The sequence below is a fragment of the Penicillium coprophilum genome (genome assembly GCF_028826855.1).
Source record: "Penicillium coprophilum strain IBT 35676 chromosome Unknown utg000004l_segment0_segment0, whole genome shotgun sequence".
NCBI classification, from domain to species: Eukaryota; Fungi; Ascomycota; class Eurotiomycetes; order Eurotiales; family Aspergillaceae; genus Penicillium; species Penicillium coprophilum.
Window position 1 is genome coordinate 3,612,043 of NW_026622723.1, and position 17,333 is coordinate 3,629,375.

Here is a 17,333-nt window from a genome sequence, read left to right on the forward strand (position 1 = left end):
TGAAATATCCTATATCTTGTTTGCCTTGCGAGTTTGCCCCTTCCCTCACTGTCTCTTTTGACAGTTCCTATTTAAGACCTTGTATCGCTTCTCTCCACACTCTTTTCAATCTCTTGCACTCTACACTATTCTATCATTATCTGACGTGGCCATCCTCATTACTTCAGCTTCACACACTCCAAATAATTCACTTCGAGACCCTCTTTCACTGCTTTGCATCATGCAGAACAACGTTCTGATTGGGGTCCTTCTGTCGATAGCATTCGTCACCCCAGTCATTGCATGGCTGTTCTACCTTTGGTATCGATCACATCTTACCAGAATGCACCACGAAGGCCAGATCTTCGACAGAAGAAACCGGGATCGCGCCCAGGCCAACTATGAGCCTGCGGATGGAACCCACAACCCCGTAATGGGACCTTACTTTACCCCTCGGGGTTGGGTTTGCCCAAAGACCCGAGGATCCTCCCATGTCCTGCGTCCGCCTCAGTATGTTCACTCCCGGCAGCCAATATTTACCGATGTCCCGAATTCTGACCAACATTTCCAAGGACCAAACCGAGCGAACACTTATAGTCCCCGGAACCTGAACGAGCAGCCGAACCCATTATCCAAACGGCAGCAAAGAAGACAACGGGCCCTACAAAACAAACAAAGGCAGCAAGAACAACAGCAGAGAGATCAACAGCAAAGCCAGAATGAGCGAAGGGGCAATTACAATCGAAAAAACCAGCGGAAACAGAAAAATACGAACCAAGGCCAGAGCCAGCAGAAGTCCCCCCTGCCCAGTCTCCCAAAGTCCAAGCGGGCCAAGACGAGCACCACAATCAATGGGGAAACATAGAGGAACAACATGACCAAACAAGCAATCACAATGATGGAGATTGCTGGGACAATCGTCAAAATACTGAGCAGAACGATCACAATAGCCTCTGGGGAGGCGATTCCAACAATGACCAAGGAGAACAGAGAAATATTCCATCACGTTCTCCACGAAGAAACTCACAAGACAGCCAGAAAAATCACGGCTGGGGCCAGGATAATGATAGCCCGCGGGAAAGGATCTCTCCACGGGACAACGAACACCACAATGACCACGGAAACAGAAATCTTCAGGATGGGTGGGACAACGGCCGCCATGTGTCCCCAGGCCGAGCGTCAAGAAACGAAGTGGAATCCCGCCGTGGCTGGGGTCAGAGTGACGATGATGCACAGCAACACAAGCATTTACGGAACAACTATTGCAACGAAGATCATCAAGACCGCAACTCTGGGTGGGGAGATGATGATAGAAAAAGTTACCATAAGGAAAGCAAAGGCTACCGCTATGCATCCCCGGAGCGACAGTCAAGAGGGCGATCAAGCCCCAACCGAGACTGGGGTCACGATGACCATGGGGAGCGGGAAAAGTACAGCCGCAACAGGTCCAGCCCCTGGGAACATGCAGAAGAACACCGCGGTGGCAATGATACAGAGAAAAAGGAACGGTGGCAAATTGAATTGGAGGAGAACGAGAAGAGGCGTCGCAGTCGAAGCCCCCTAGGCAGAAGCTCAGATGCAGGATGGGGCAAGCGTAGTGGTTCGGACTGGAAAGAGAAACAGAATTGGTGAAGTCGAGGTCTTATCTGTGTGGATGGGAAGTTTCTCGGGCATTACGAATTTGTCTTCATCTACACATGATGCATGTGTGGTGGATATTTCTATTCTCTAACATTTTTTCCAATTTGTATCTTATAGGAGAATGAAAGACTTCTACCAATTTTAATTCCTTCAAGGTGTGAAGATGAGCAATGCAGCCATGAAAGAATCAAATGAAGAACCCATGTCTCAGATATCAACAAAGAGAATCACTACACAACCAATACTGAGGGTTCTCGAGACTCAAGTTAGCTCGAACAAAGAATCCCTTGGTCTTTATATCTTTGACACCGCCCGCTTTTCTCTTGTTTCAATCAGACTTGCTGTCCCCATATTCTCTATGGAGATCAACACCGACCCCAACTCTGCTATCAACGATTTTAAACAGGACTCTCTTCTTTTGACACAGGAAGGGATCCACAGGTATTGTCCAGGTGGCCTTCACCCAGTCAGTCTCGGGGATCAATTCCAGAATGGTAGGTATACAGTACACCATAAGCTGGGCTTTGGTGAGTCTGCGACGGTGTGGCTTGCAAAGGATATAGGGTAATACACTTCCTCAGCGTCCAGAGTTACAAACAGCAACTAACATGCTCAAGTTGCAATCAACATGTTCCTGGATATCAATGGGTCGCGCTGAAGATACTGGCCGCGCAGATCAAGGCACAGACTGAGATTCGAAATCTGCAATACTTGATGGACAAGTCGGAAGGGGTGCTGTTCACAAGATGTATCGTTAAGTTGCTTGACACCTTTGTGCTCGTGGGTCCAAATGGGATTCATCAGTGCTTGGTGCTTGAACTTGTCGGCCCTTCCTTCGAATCAGTCCAACAGTCTTATACGGACTTCAACAACTACGCTCATCATATTGGATTCGGTAATGCTGAGTTCAACAACTCTACCCAATATTCCGAAATCGAATGTTCTCGTATATTTGAAATTACCAAGCGGCTTTTCATGGCGTTGAGATTTGTACATGGCTTGGAAATGTGCCATGGAGGTGAGTTCGCCTGTTTTCCAGAACGAATGTTCTCAACTCCGGCAAAGAGTTGAGGTACAATGGCATAATACTTACATCCGAATAGGTATAAATGGAGCAAATATTGCGTTCACTTTCCGAAACAGCCTGCGACATGCGACCGAAGAAGACGTCTTTGGAGTAATGGGATCACCACAAGTTGTTCCACTGGAGCGCTGTGATGGAATGCCTTTGAGTAAAGGGCTTCCCAAAGAAATAGTTCAGAGCGCTCAATGGACTGGGTATGTCGATGAAGATGAATCTGACATTCGTCTGATTGGCTTTGGAAAGAGTTTTCTCCGCGGAGAAGAGCCAGATAAACTCAAGCAGCCAGAGCATCTGCGATGTCCGGAAGTCATCATGGGAGACAAGCTTGACTGTCGTCTTGATCTGTGGCATACAGGGTGCTTTGTAAGTTTCCATCAGTGCCCGAAGCTCGTCGATATGACATATACTGAGCGATACACGGCAGATATATCAGCTCTTGATGTATGAGCCTCCGTTCCCTGGCTCGTCCGACGATTACGAACACATAATGAATATTGTCGGATTTGTGGATGACTTACCAGTCGAGTGGGAGTCAAAGGTGGAAGATCTTCGAGTGATTTCCAAGCAGAATCGTGTACTGGAAAACGTCTGCAATACAGATAAAAAAACATGTGAGCTACAAGCTACGGAGGCCACTCTTCCCGAGTCTCTAGCACAAACTGAAGAGAAGTTAGCAGCAGAAGGATCCCTAGCCAAAGACGACAATTCAAGCGAAGGACAACACACTGGCCCTAGTTCACAGACACGAGAGCTTGCAAAATTAGCTTCAGCATCGCGCCTAAAAGAAATTTTTGCCAAGAGAGCCAACAATCCGATGTTGGCTCCCTTGCTAACAATAATGGAAGGTTTCCTGCGGTTTCGACCGTCTGATCGCTTGCCGCTCCTTGCAGCAACAGAGCTGGCAGAGTCAGCGTCATTCCCAACGCTGGACAAGTGCCCCCTGCAGGGTGATGCACCAGAGGGAAAACAGGAACTTACAGTCAGCGACGCGGTGGCGCATCTTGAGCTAACTGGGGTTCAAGCGGACCCTGAACAGGCACGACCTGATGCCCTGGAAGGTGCCATAGGCTTATCGAAAAATCATGAACAACGACAGCAGCCGGTACAGCGTGAGATTACAAATTCATTGGAAGAGCGTGGCCCCCAACCGCAAGAGCGTCTAGACATGCCCCGAAGTCCTCGGCAGGTACAACTCGAAGCTGCAGCCGAGACACCCGAGCCGCTTGTTATTCATGAGCCGCACCAGGAACAGGAACTAGAAGGGTGTCAAAGCACCGAGAAGACCGAATTGGAGACCAAAACAGGGACTTTAGGCCCACCGAGCGATCATCATGACCACCAGCCATTCTTGCCTGAACATTCTAGAAATCTTGAACAAGATCAGCTGGGAGTAGTGGACGGGGCTTTAGATCTATTCCCTGACCAGGGGAAACAGCAGCCGGATATATTAGATGGTTGTCAAAGCGTCGACAAATCCCAGTCAGATGCACAAACAGGGACAGGGACATCGGATCTGCAGAGTGATCATGATGGGCCTCAGCCAACCTTGTCAGAGAACCCTAATAATCTTGGACCAAATCGATTGGAGATAGTAGTTGGAGCTTCAGACTTACTTGACAACCAGGGTGGACACCAGCCAGAAATGTCAGAGATCCCCGAGAGTTCCAATCAGTCACAGCTAAAGCAGGCGGAGGATTCAGGGGTATCATCGGACGACGGCGGAGAGCAGAAATCTAGAAGCCGGAAGAGGCTCCGTTCTCGTATAGGAGGGCTGTTGAATCATAGCTGGACTCCATGGAAGAGACGTCGGAAGTCTTAGGGGATCTTGTTTAGCAATACACTGAGGTAGAGGGGGACCACTGAGAACAAGTTATGAGATGGAAACAGGATGTCTCGGTTGATGATGATGGGTTGAGTAATGAGGCTTGTGCTTTAACCCATGTACTTGTTTTCAGATTGGAACGGCAAATGGAATTTCACTATTGTCCGTTTGATTTGCATCCATTTGTGGTGTTGAAGAGGAATAGATAATAATATGTGAGGTACGGGATTTCCTAGAGTTTGGTTCGTTTCAGGTCGGGTCTTCTTCATCTTCAATATGACTGAATCCAGTGGATTTCTGTTCGCTTTCGCAGAAGCATCATGTATGTATTGGCAAGGTAAATTATTATTCACAGGCGGTAATAGTCAGATGCGACTGACTCAAGTATGCTGGCAAGCAAAAACGCGGTGATGTGCAGAATTCGAGATCCATTCTCGAAAGATAAAGGATGAGCTGATCGAAGATCATGTTAGGGCCTGGAGTGGCGGAGCGGAAATTCGGGGATAGATCAAAAAGTGAATGATGTGCAAAAGTGAGATTATCCCTGAGCTATGGGCCATCCATCAACATATTTGAGAGGATTGAATCCAAGGAAAGCGTCCTGGGGTTGCATGTGTTAGATCAGATCTTGATGACGTTTGTGTATGTACTGCAAGGGATAGCAAAGGAGGATCGACAGGGGTGCATGAACCACAATAATCGTGGTCCTCAAGTCTGGCAAGAGTTCAGTGTGAGCTTACCTGGAATGCAATGCCAACGGACGTGTTCACTGCGATGAGGTCAGTATGGGGTTGTAACAAGGGGAATGGGATTCGGGCTAAACGCACAATAGTGGTAATAGAGCACATCGGTATCGCCATCACGGATCACAGCTTGCCCGCCTGGGGCATAGGTTTCTCCATTCGAGCCGTATACAAGTTCACCGCCGCCTTTGACAAGATCCGTACCAGCCTTGTCTGTGAATGGCCCACGGGGACTGTGAGAGCGCCCAACACGGATGGAATACCTGAAGTACATGAGTATGAAACAACAATTCACTATATTATCAGGACCTACTCTTGACCAGCGGGTGGTAGATTATCCTGTTTGAGATTGCAGCAGAATCCATGGCTAAACCAGAGATAGTACCATCCATCATTGTAGGAGATGAAAGCACCCTCGATGGGATGGGGACCGCTCGAGTCACCACAGATGTTGTTGGCCATGCGATTCGGCGAGCCGAGTGATTCGGGCTCCCAGGCTAGTCGACGCTCATCGGGTTCGGTGGTGCTAGATGGAGAGAGGAGGTCCTTGCTCAGTGGAATTTGGAAGATTCCATTCCAGTAGCTTCCAAACGTCAAATAGGCATGTCCATCGGGAGTGACCAACGTGCTAGGGTCGATTGCATTTGACGCAGTGTAAGGGTAGATATCCGATCCGTTGCCTGTGCCCGTCTCGATGACAGCGCCATGATCATACCAATTCCCCGGTCCGGGAGAGTTAGAAGTGGCCACTCCAACAGCGCTGTCACGGCAGCCGGCCTTGCTAACACTGTAATAGCAATAATATGTGCCATCGACGGCGATAACGGCCGGGGCCCAGGGTGCGGCACGATCACCCTTTGGGATCACACTCTTAGCATCCAGAACACTGCCAACACGCTTCCACGGACCGGCCATACTTGTAGCAGTGTGGATGAGGATGTGTTCTCCGACTTGGTACAGATAATACTCATCGCCAACACGCAGAATAGTGGGATCATGTGTATGTTGCTGTGTCTGACGAGTAGGAGGAAACCGGCTTATGGCCTGGTCATTTCCGAGATCTTGCACATTCTCGCCTTGTTCAAAGGTTTTGTCTCTTCGATTTATATTCACCCCGAGACCGAGGGAGAAGAAACATACTAAGACAAGGAAAGGAAGCATCTTCACCCAGCGTCGAGGTATTCTTTTCCAGGAAAACCAAGACCGATGTTGAACTTCATCGTGATAGCCAGACGGCGAAATCAACCGTGATAAGTGACCGGCCCTGACGATCATCCTGATGGATCCAGGCACTCATCGTTTTCAGTCGACGCACTGCGTTGCCACCCAGGTAGGGTGGAGTTGATGATGTATGCAGGACAGGGGGGAGAGAATTGCGAGACAGTCTACTGATTCCTCAATAGAGGCCCACAATTGGACATGCCTGCAAGGTTTCGGAATTCCCAGAGTAGCAGTTAGTTCTATAGAAAAGATACAGGCGGATCCCCTTGGCGCAACAGAAGCAGAAAGAATCACCAAGGGATTCGTGGCACAAAAGCCGAAGCGCTGTCAGACCAGGCTAGTATGCAATTAACCTCCGAGGGAGTCACAAAATCAACGCAATCCACATCATATGTATAAGTAAATGGAGTTGAGAAGCAAGGGACATGACTTGGGTCGATCGGTTGCAGTGTCGATCTTCTCTTATCACACGGGACGTGATAGGTCAGCATTTGGAATGTGCCCATACCTAACTAGGTAATCTTGTCAAGATGAAAACAGATAGATATAAGCTAGCCATGTTCTGATGAGATCTTTTGAACATAACCCTGTAGGGTTGCAGACAACAAGGCACATCCCAAATAAAGCCCTTCAGGGCTACTACTTTCTATACGGAACAGCCTAGACTCAAATTGAATATACCAGATTTGCATTTTCAGCGACAGACGGTTAAAGAAATGTTAAAGATATCCCCCCAAGCGCCAGCGCCGAGCTCCAGAGCATAAAGATGATGTAGTGTCTACTATCGGGCCACGATCTTGTCAACCTCATCTTTGGCTTCAGTCCATGTCTCTAGATTCTTCCGCGCCCAGTCTAAATGGCAACGAGCATATGCAACCTAGAAATATAGGATTAGTCGTAGTCGCAAATGATGTGGGGGGCCATGCATACCATATACCGTCGAAGATCGGCTTCTTTGTCCTTCTGGAAGCGCTTGAGATCATGCAGAACGCCCGCGCTCGCATCCTTGACATCCTTTTCGGATACTTCTAACGCTTGCTCCAACTAAAAAATGATGTTAGTTTTAATATCACCTGAGATTTATACTCCACAGTCTACATACCTGGATAAGGCTTTCTTTGGTCTTCCCTATCTGGTCCCGACGGGTTCGTTCGGGATCCACATCCGCGAAGCCGTGGATAGCATGGCTAATGCGACCGAATATTTTGTTCGCCACGAAGGTCCCACTGGATGACTTCCGATGAGCAGGGGAGCCAGGTACTGACGGGTCAGACCTCTTCAGCCCTCCAGTCTGCGACCCAGGTGGAGGGCTGGTGGAATCATCATGAGCAGGTTTGTAGCCGGAATCGGCTGACATGGCAGCATTATTGCCTGCTTCGCTCGCGGATGAGGTTGACAAAGAACGAGGCTTTGTCCCTCCAGATTGAGGACTGGTGCGGTTGAGGTACTGCTCAATGCGCTTGGCTTCGAGTTCACTGCGCTCGAGGGAGTCTAGTAGAGTTTTCTTCTTTGACAACTCATCACGAGTCATTTCTTGCTGTACCCGCTTGAGCACCCTATATCGTAGAACTCCTCGGACAACACTGGCGAACTGAGCACTCTCCCGCATAGGTTCCGCAAAACTTGCGCTCAGAGCCGACGATAGTTCTTCGGTTTCGATATAAGAAGTATCCGCAGCCTGGCCTATTCGCTCAATGGCCGCAGCAACCGTTGGTGACTGCTCTGAAAGAGAGAATCCGTTGTAACGCGCTCCCAACTCCATGAGATCGGCTGACAACGCAGACAAATGCGAGAGAGTCCGCCGATTGACTTTTTCAATGTTTCCCTGCAGAAGGAGTTCTAGCTCCCGCGTAGACGCTTCAAAATTGATAAAGTAAGGGTCAAGTTCTTGCTCGCTGAGCTTGCGTGACTCGGGAGGGAACCGCCCGAGGATCTCAGGTCCTGGGAACGAAGGCGCCTCTGGCTCACTCGGCGATGTGGGAGACGCTGTGTTTCCACCAGTTGTGGTAATCCCACCGGTGGGCTTGAGCTTTGCGGATGCAGACGGAATCGGGAGCCAGCCATGGGCTGGGCTTGGGTTTGCGGGATCAAGCGGTGGTGCTTTGAGGTTATTCTTTGGGACCGATGACGCAGGATGGGAGCTTAAAACCTCACTCTGGGAAAAGATTAGTAAATCATCTCGTGATCAAAAACATCCAGCTTGAACCCACCCAGCTAACGTTGGGATCAAGGAATCTCCACCATACTCCATCTTCACGGACCTCCTTCATACGCCTACAGCGGTTGAGGAAGACACTGAGCATGCGCTTTCTGAGATCTATAATGGCTGCATCATCTTTGGCCCTGGTGGGTTTGGCTGCATAGTCGGCCATGCTATGTTTCTCAGGAATCGGCGGAATGACCAAGGTAGGATGCAGATTGACAAGGGTTTGTCGCAGTGAGGCAAACTCGGAATATCGACGGCGCACTTCCAGGTCCTATCAACACTCAGCATTGTACAGTTCTCTGCCGGACACAAGTCTCATACCGCAGTCCGGATTGTGTAGACAATAAAGCCCCCGCCGCCCTCATGATTTTTCCCGGCATCCGTGATCAATATTGGCATCTCGGGATTTTCGTAAAGAAGTTGCTCAATGCGGCTGTCATAGACACTCTTCCGAGGGTATTGTTCACTGGCGACACCATACTCGGCCTCATCTTCGGGATCGCTGAGGTCGTCGGGATGGGTGATATAATCTGGAGGCTCGCTGTTGGAGTCGCGACTAGATGGAGGTGTTGAATCATGCTCGTAGAGGGCTACCTGGTGTGAGATACTGATCCAAAGGCAGAAGCGTTAGAGTGGGAGCTGAGCGGAAAGCTTACGAGGAGATAGTGCGGCTGAGTGGAGCGAGTCGGATAGGCCAGACTGATGTTCGTTAAATGCCCCGTAGGGATTGTTATCTTCGTCGTTCCACATTATGAAGATATGGAAACTTGATAAGGTCAACTATCACCGGAACCTGAGTTGGAGAAGCTGTGCCTGGGGATCTGCGGGGGGAAGTCGTAGTGTGGCTGGTACAGGGCGGTGTTCGCGATTACGTCATGAAAGAGGCTTGGCTATGGATACAAAATGGACAAGATACTTTCAAAGGGTAGCTGAAAAAACCCTGAACTGAGTTGAGAGATATTCTTTTCTCCTAGGATATCCTCACCGTGATAATTCTAGCTTGAATACCAGGTTTCCCGTCGATCGCAACGTCACTCACCGAACGATGATCCAAGAGCGGCCGGTCACCGGTATGTAGTATAAATACGTGTAGCCCTAGACCACTAAATTGAGATACTTTCCCCATAGGAAGGAGCCAGTCGAATCTAATATGCTCTCAAGAGAAGAAGCTGCTCAACACAAGAAGCATTTCGAAATAAACTTCATTGGGGAGTAACCAGCTAATAAACAGGCGATGGATGCTGAAAGTTGCTTGTATGGCCAAAGACTCGAAGTAAAGAGCCTTCAATGAAAACATTTGTAGGGTCCTAGAACTCATAACCGATTCCCCATATTTCAAAGTCTCAGATATTCTCCCACCAGGCGCTTAAAAAGAATCAATGTCGGCGACGCTTTCTCCTGCGGTCAAATGACCCTCATATCTCATACCTCGGTCTCGGCGTCCCGTGTCTCACTGCATATCGGCATCCCGAGAGCCTGCAGCGTCGCGTGAGCGTCGCACTCGCTCCGCAATGCGCATAGCCGAAAATGCCGGCTCCATTCCGTTGAATGAGCTCTGAGCACGTCGTAGAGTAGGCAGGGGTGGCAGGGGCGGAGACTCGGGAGACTGTGGGACAGAGAGCGAGTGAATCCGGCGACTAGACTCATCAGGGAAGAATGCAGGGCTTTTCTCAAAGCCAAATTGATCTCTCATACCATGAGTAGCCTCACTGATGGTAGATGAACGGTTTACGCGATGTGTTTGCAGCTCATGGGGCCCGGGAAGTGTGACGTTAGCTCGGTTCTGGCGGCGTTGACGTAGATTCAGAGGGAACTCGTTGTTGATGGAGCCACTGGCGGAAGTGAGAGCAACAGATTCAAGATCATCTGTCCGGAGGCGGTAGTCAGATGGTTTGTCAGAAATGTCGCTGGCAGGCCCCAGCATAAAGTTGGGAGCAGCGGTACGAGCGAGGCCGAGTAATCCGTGATTAGAGGTTGTAGAGATTGAGTTGCGACGGGAAGCTCGAGCTAAAAGGTAGGGAGAGTGCAGACTGGGACCAAGATCAAGAACACTGATTTCACTTTCGCTCAGGACTGCAGCACGGGGTCGCATGGAAGTTCGCATCGAGTTTGGGACGGTGGGACCAGGTTCTCCCAAGCTTTGAGTTGAGATGGGAGTCGTATGCTGTGCTGGCATCTCATTAGGTGCATGGGAATTGGAATCCATTGACCCCATCATCTTGAGACGCAAGGTCTCGAGCCTCAGAAGCTCGAGTTGATCACCAGCGCTTTGGAAATCCAAGTATCTATCTTCGTGTTCCGTGTTGATCTTTGCAATCATCGATCTGGCTGTGGCAGAGCTGACGTCGATTACATCTGGACACAATGCAGATATATTGGGATTGAGAGGTTGTGGCTCATGATTGAGGAGCCCCCGACGTGAAGATACAGTGCGTTTCATCTTGGGATGGGTGCGTGGATGTTTGAAGGTTCGGCGATTGGATTGACGACGGCGTGGCATTTGGGGGCGTAATTGTTGGAAGGAGACGACTTACACGCACCGTGCCCTAATATGGAAGGAACGACTGCGGCCCTTTCCTTCCCAGACCCCAAGGCCACAAGGTATTGACCTCTTCATCTAAACATATCATCTATTCATACTCCAATAACTGATTCAAGAAAGGGGATTCCTTGTCCAGACTAGATGATTTGTGTTGGATAACATCGATTTTGATATGTGAGTTCATATAACTGACTCTAGGGATGCTATAAGTGGTTGTCAATCTTTATTGGCTTTACCATCTGGTATGATTCAGGGAATTTCACTATAAGGATAGATTTGAGTAACCATGAGAATTACCAGCGCCCAGCACTATACCGTGTATCATTCTTCTAGAGCAAATCAATGTTCAGAGACTTACCTATTGGAGCATGCCCTGCTGAAATCGCACAAAGAATGGAGTAGGTTACTGGTGGGAGTCTTGATATGAAATTGCGCAAAGTTGCATTTATCAAGTCTTGGAAGCAAATCATAGAAAATAGCCAGTAAAGATGGCTTGTAATGTGCAAAATGAGTTTTCTATGTATGAGATCTAACTTGGCGTTCGTGAGACTGTCACCTATAGTGAATGGAAGGCTATAGAATAACAAGAATGGCAGAATAAAGAACATGATCATCAAACTACATAAAACAAGGTCACACAGTATATGGATAGACATTGCTAACAGCTACCATTGGCTAAAAGGTCATGTAAAGCCAAACCCCGAATATGTCTTGACGTGGCCTGAAGTTATCGCTTGTAGATGTAAGCACTTGTTGAGGAAGCTGATGATCTGATATCGAAGTGATTGGGAAGTGAGACGGAGAATATCTTACTTTCTCGACAACTTCGCTAGCAATTCTGTTTACTTATCCTGATCTTGGCCTGATTCTTACTTGACTTCACTTCGTTCTGAGAATATGATTGAAATTTAAACAAGAAATCATTTTTTATGTAGTATGGGCCACACGCCCATCCCCTCCTCCCTCTAGGAAAACACCACCCATCCCACACATCCGCCTCCCTTTTTTTTGTTTTTGCCTTTTTTTTTTTTTTCGTTCGTATCATTCATATGTCCGAGGAAATGATGTCCTCGGACCCCACACGTAGCTCCACGACGGGGAGATCATCGGAGGAATCATCCCCCTCACCCCCAGAGGTGAGACCGAACTGAAACGGAGGGTCAATGTCCATGCCATCACCCCATGGACATTGACCCTCGAAGATGCCATCTTCAGTGGGAGCATTACCACTGGAAATCTGTGAGATGTCGTGAGCGGCGTCGAACGACCAAGAGGGTTCCGTGAGCTTGCTGAAGGAGTCGACCTGCGATCCTCCGTTTTCGTGCTCGAGGCCGAATTTCTTACCTTCGCTGCTCTCATCTTCCGAGCCCGAAGTACTCTCCTCGGCGGAAGAGTACAGGTCATTGCCAAGGGAGTCTTGCCCCCGGCTCACTCGGGGTGCCACCCCCGCCCCGGCCAAGGCAGATGATCCCTTGCGGGATGCGCCGCCAAGGACACGACCACCGTCTTCTGAAGGTGATTGGGAACCACCGGGGCTGTGTGAGCTGGATGAACTGCCAGAAACACTCTCCGATTCGTTCCGGTAGCCTTCAACCAGCTCCCGCAGCTCCTGGTTGCCCAATGCACGATCAGAGCGACGGCGGTAGAACAGGAGGTAAGCACCCGCCGTGATGATGGACTGCATATTTGTGACAGTCTTAGCAGAGGTATCTGAAATTGGTATTAGTAAGATATCTTCCGATTAGCATATTGACAGGGGCATCGAACCGTTGCAATAGACCCAGGCGCCCGACACAAAGTCCTTAATATAGGCAGTGTAGTGACCACCACCCATTCCACCCATGTGGTTGTCGACAGCAATCAAATCGTACACCGTACTCTTTCCATCCGTTGGGCCTTCGACTCGGCTGCTCAAATCCAGCCCTTCGAAGGGGAAGTCGATGAGAGTGCTGATCTTGTGTCCGTGCCTGCCGCGGAATTGGCTAAACCGCTTGAGTTGGACGACCATAATATCCGGGGTTCTCCACAGCTCAAACTTCTTGGTGGCCGAAACGTGGGTCTTGCACTGGGGACAGAACCAGCTATCTGCCCGCGAAAGAATTTCCTCTTTGCTGAACTCGTCCAGACATTGATCGAGAGAGACATTTGATTGCTTGGGCTTTTTCTGGCTTACCACCATGGAGTGGTCAAATACATTCTTGATGCTCAGGTACGTAGGGCGACCTCGGAGCTCCTCGGGGTCACGTGGCTTGCCGCCGAAAAGAGAATCAACAGCATCGGGGGCCCAGTCAAGCAGGATAGCATCACCTTGGTGAAGGAGGGATGGTGTTGAGTTTGGTGTGAGATCTGGATTATCTGCTTCAACATCATCGTCACTGCTATCATCTGCAGAGCTTTGGGATGAAGTGTCGGACCCCTGGCGAATGTTAGCGGGCTGAATCTGGACGGACAAGATGGAAGAAACAAACCTTCGTAAAAGTAGGAGGAGATGGAATGCGAGAGGAAAGGAGGGGGAATTTCTTGAGTGGGAAAATATTGCGTCCATCAGGCAGAGTGGCATTTGTACTCATGACTTTTGCATCGAAAAGTGACAACAAACTGGCAGCAATCTTTCCGGCAAGAGGATGCTGAGGAGACTTGGCAGATTCAGATTCAGAGTCCGACTCATCAGAGCCATCTGCAGGCTTCTTAACTTGCTCGGTTTGCATGGAAATGTCAATGATGCTGTCTTCGCCGTCGACAGAAGATGTTCTGATTTGAGAATCTGCTGATCGTGCATCATCCTCGTTTGTGACCACAGTGTCAGAGTCATCAGCTGTATTTTCGTCATTGCTGTTTTCCTCAGCAGTCAGGATATCGCGTGTAGTCATATTATTGGCCTGGGCCAGGAGCTTGCGGTAAATCGCCTCAAGATCTTGAGCCTCCTTGCTAGAAAGACGTATGAAGGATGGGAATCCGAAAAGTTCACGACTGGCCTCTTTGTTCTTACGCGGAAGAAGTTTGCGGTGGAAGATGGGCACAATGACTGTATTCTCATCGGAGGGAGAGTCAGGAGAATCGGTGGATGCAGGAAGAGGACCAAGATCAAAGAACACAATGGTGTCTTCTTGGGAAATGCGTAAACTGCCGAAAGTCTCCTCATCGTCGGAAAACATTTGCCAAAAGGAGTGGTGCAATGTTTCTGCTGCAATGATTCGTTCCCCGTCGATTCCCATTTTTTGGGCGACAAAGTCCTTCCAGACTTTCAGAGTATCGTTTTCATCGAGTCGAACTTTCAGGGACACGGGTGGGCCATCGAGAGGGTAAAAGATAATCGTTCGATTGATGAGCGTTGGGCCCGTTGGGATAGGCACAGTGACCATTGTGAAAGGGTCCATGATGATGCTGGTCTTTTCACAATTGTGGCAAATCAATGTTGACTTGTACATTCCAGCAAATAAATCGGTGATGATAGAGGCGTTGCGAGCCTCGTAAAGATCCCAACACTTCTTTCCGAAATCCTCAAGAGCCTTGCGATTGTGGATCATCTCATCAGTGGAATCAGGTATGATAGTCGATGGCTTGCTGCCAACGATGCGGCTTAGATCTTCCGACAGTGCATCAAGGAGGAACATCACAAATTCCTGGCTGTCATGCTGCTCGTAGCCAGCAAAATCTTCACGTTGCCGACCAGCGGCAGCACGAAACCTATAGGGGTTGACAGATCTCGGCTGAGGGTCCGATTTGTAGAGGTCCTGAAGTAAGTTGGCCCATTGCTTAGCAATGACACCGCCACATCCTAGAACGTTGGTGGGGTTTAGCTCTGGTTTGTACATTCCACCTGTAGATTGTTGTTAGCACCGCACGACCTCGCTCGTAGGATCCAACCGCAAGGTTGGTATACTCACTAAGGAAGTAATAAGACAACTCCTCAATGCTTCGCACACATTGCAACGCGGAGTTCATGTAACAAGTGTTGCCAAGGTTTTGCAATCCTACGATAAGCTGTCGACCCTTCCGACCTCGAGAGATGAGCCCCCTAATTGGATCGGGTCCCTGGGAAGGTGTGGATCTGCCGCTGGGCTGCGGCAATTGTGTGCTCTTCAGTGCAGCTTTGGCAGCAGATGCCTTAGCAGTGATATCGTTCTTCGGCTGTTCCACGGGGATACCCAGACTCTTGAGAGTTTTGGCAGAGGCTTCAGAAACCCATTCTCCTCCTTTAGAGCCCCCAATCTGTTCCTCAAGAATGACACAATTCGCCACGCTGAGACCAGCCATATCCAAGGTCATACGACCGTTGTAGTTTAAATTTTGGGTTTGATCCTTCACATTATCAAGCAACACTCGATGGCTTCCCTCTGGAAGTTCGAGGAAAGCATTCAAATCGAAAAGGAGCTTGTCATTTGGGTTCGAGATCAAAGCCAATGGAGGAGCAGGCGATTGGCTACGGGAGGGAGCAGGAGTCGCTGATGCCGATGCAGTGGTACTAAGAGGAAGCTGGAGAATTTTCCAGACTCGGACCTTGGTCGACATATCAATGCCACTCTGCTCTTTGGCATCCTTCAACCATTTCTGGTAATTCGTCTGGCGACTGGCCAAGAGCTTCACAGACGGCTTGGTAGCTTGTCGCAGGATGGTCGGGGTGGTACCCGCGGCGGGGTTAGCCAATTTGAAAATGGTGAATATCGGAGGATAAGTCTCATATTCGATGTTTTCAGTATCACCGGGTTGACTGGTGTTGTGGGCATAGCGAATGATCACAGGTGACTGGTCAGCGAGGCCATACCACTTCTGGATCAGGTCCCAGCCATGTTGCGGAATTATCGCAAAATCTAGAGCGTCATGCAAACCGGGCCGCATCGGCACAAATATTTCACCGGTTTCGTCTTTGAAGCTGGGTGTGGCAGGGTCGGTGTCGAGCATTATGTTCAAGTTATTGACGGGACCAACATCGCCCTCCAATGATCCTTTGTCGGCGTGATCCGCATGCGCTGTAGTACGTGCAAGCACCTTCTTCAGCCAAGCCATTGAAACCACAAAGCCCTTTTGTCCATCTTTCAACGGCGCCTTCATCAACGCATTCACCTCCGTGACCTGCTCGTCGATTGTGGGAATATCGCCTGATTTTGGCGACGCTGGTCTGGACAGCTCGCTGGCTGAGTATGCCAATTCGGTGTTGTCATTGGTCGAAGTAGTAGGATATGTGGATTCGTCATTTGTGCCATCGCATGTGCGGGGAATAATGTATGTGCGCGCATTACTGAAAGCAGTGCTCACACCTCCTTCAGGGTCAGAGTCAGTAATCTCGGATGCAGGGCGCTTCTCACCGGGAGAAGGAGATCGTCCATGAGTCGGAGGTGTACCCTCTCGAGTATCGGATGGCATATCGGAATGGTCGCTGGAGAGGGTGAGTCCGGCGGTCGCGGTCGCGGGGGTGAGTGAGCGGCCAGGCGAGCTTCCAGACTGAAACTGCAGATGCGCAGGCACGTAGCGAGGCGGAGACAACGACGAACTCTGGCCGCGGGAAGAAGAGGAAGATGTGTAGCGAGACTGTGGAAGTTCGGAGCGGCCGTGACGTCGAGCCCGAAGGCCTGGACTGGTGCGAGGCTCTGGGGAAACTTTTCGTCGCTTTGGTGAAGACGTCGTGGCGATGAGCTGCGCACCTCGTGTCGCAGCTCGGGGCAACCAGGGGAAAATAGAAGACGGGATCAAAGCAGCACCCTTACTTCCTTTTGGTGGAAGTACAAGGGGATTTGGTTGTGAAGCGAATTCAACTGGCAGAAAATCCGAAGGTAATTTTTTTTTCCGGAGCGGAAACGAAACCCAGGGCTATCCACATACAGATGACCGGCGTCTGTAGATGAAGTTAAGACAAGTACTGAACAACGAAAAAAGAAGAGTACAAGCAGAAGTTAGAGGATAAGAAGATATTAAACGAAGATATGTGGGAAGAAGAGAAGAAAGATTGGAAAGTCGGAACTGTGAAGGTCTTATACTTGAAGGTGGACTATTCAGAGTAGTTCGCACAATGGGAGAGACTCGTGAATGGGATGAATTGTCAATAGTTATTGTGTTCTTCATTGTATGCACGTTTGTTTGTTGGTGGGATGATTCTA

At 49.4% G+C, this 17,333-nt stretch overlaps 6 protein-coding genes across 6 annotated transcripts; 2 read left to right on the forward strand and 4 right to left on the reverse strand.

The window, feature by feature from the left end:
- Nucleotides 1-220: 220 nt before the first annotated feature.
- Nucleotides 221-1,611, forward strand: N7500_005817 (uncharacterized protein; the record flags this gene model as incomplete). The annotated part of the gene is made up of 2 exons (XM_056676961.1): nt 221-489; nt 759-1,611. The coding sequence occupies 2 exons, from the start codon at nt 221-223 to the stop codon at nt 1,609-1,611; spliced, it is 1,122 nt and encodes a 373-aa protein (XP_056531961.1).
- A 500-nt stretch (nt 1,612-2,111) lies between these two features.
- N7500_005818 (uncharacterized protein) lies at nt 2,112-4,523 on the forward strand (the record flags this gene model as incomplete). Its single annotated transcript, XM_056676962.1, has 4 exons — nt 2,112-2,114; nt 2,296-2,638; nt 2,724-3,067; nt 3,129-4,523. 4 exons carry the CDS (start codon nt 2,112-2,114, stop codon nt 4,521-4,523), a joined length of 2,085 nt encoding a protein of 694 aa, XP_056531962.1.
- Nucleotides 4,524-5,064: 541 nt separating this feature from the next.
- On the reverse strand, nt 5,065-6,544 carry N7500_005819 (putative endo-arabinanase; the record flags this gene model as incomplete). Its single annotated transcript, XM_056676963.1, has 4 exons — nt 5,065-5,127; nt 5,267-5,295; nt 5,354-5,532; nt 5,583-6,544. The coding sequence occupies 4 exons, from the start codon at nt 6,542-6,544 to the stop codon at nt 5,065-5,067; spliced, it is 1,233 nt and encodes a 410-aa protein (XP_056531963.1).
- Nucleotides 6,545-7,271: 727 nt separating this feature from the next.
- Nucleotides 7,272-9,446, reverse strand: N7500_005820 (PX and BAR domain-containing protein; the record flags this gene model as incomplete). The annotated part of the gene is made up of 6 exons (XM_056676964.1): nt 7,272-7,367; nt 7,421-7,534; nt 7,593-8,645; nt 8,701-8,967; nt 9,018-9,286; nt 9,353-9,446. 6 exons carry the CDS (start codon nt 9,444-9,446, stop codon nt 7,272-7,274), a joined length of 1,893 nt encoding a protein of 630 aa, XP_056531964.1.
- Nucleotides 9,447-10,146: 700 nt separating this feature from the next.
- Nucleotides 10,147-11,196, reverse strand: N7500_005821 (uncharacterized protein; the record flags this gene model as incomplete). Its single annotated transcript, XM_056676965.1, has 1 exon — nt 10,147-11,196. The coding sequence occupies one exon, from the start codon at nt 11,194-11,196 to the stop codon at nt 10,147-10,149; it is 1,050 nt and encodes a 349-aa protein (XP_056531965.1).
- Nucleotides 11,197-12,283: 1,087 nt separating this feature from the next.
- Nucleotides 12,284-17,298, reverse strand: N7500_005822 (putative ubiquitin-specific protease UBP12; the record flags this gene model as incomplete). Its single annotated transcript, XM_056676966.1, has 6 exons — nt 12,284-12,948; nt 13,006-13,654; nt 13,707-15,058; nt 15,126-16,991; nt 17,059-17,071; nt 17,245-17,298. The coding sequence occupies 6 exons, from the start codon at nt 17,296-17,298 to the stop codon at nt 12,284-12,286; spliced, it is 4,599 nt and encodes a 1,532-aa protein (XP_056531966.1).
- Nucleotides 17,299-17,333: the final 35 nt, after the last annotated feature.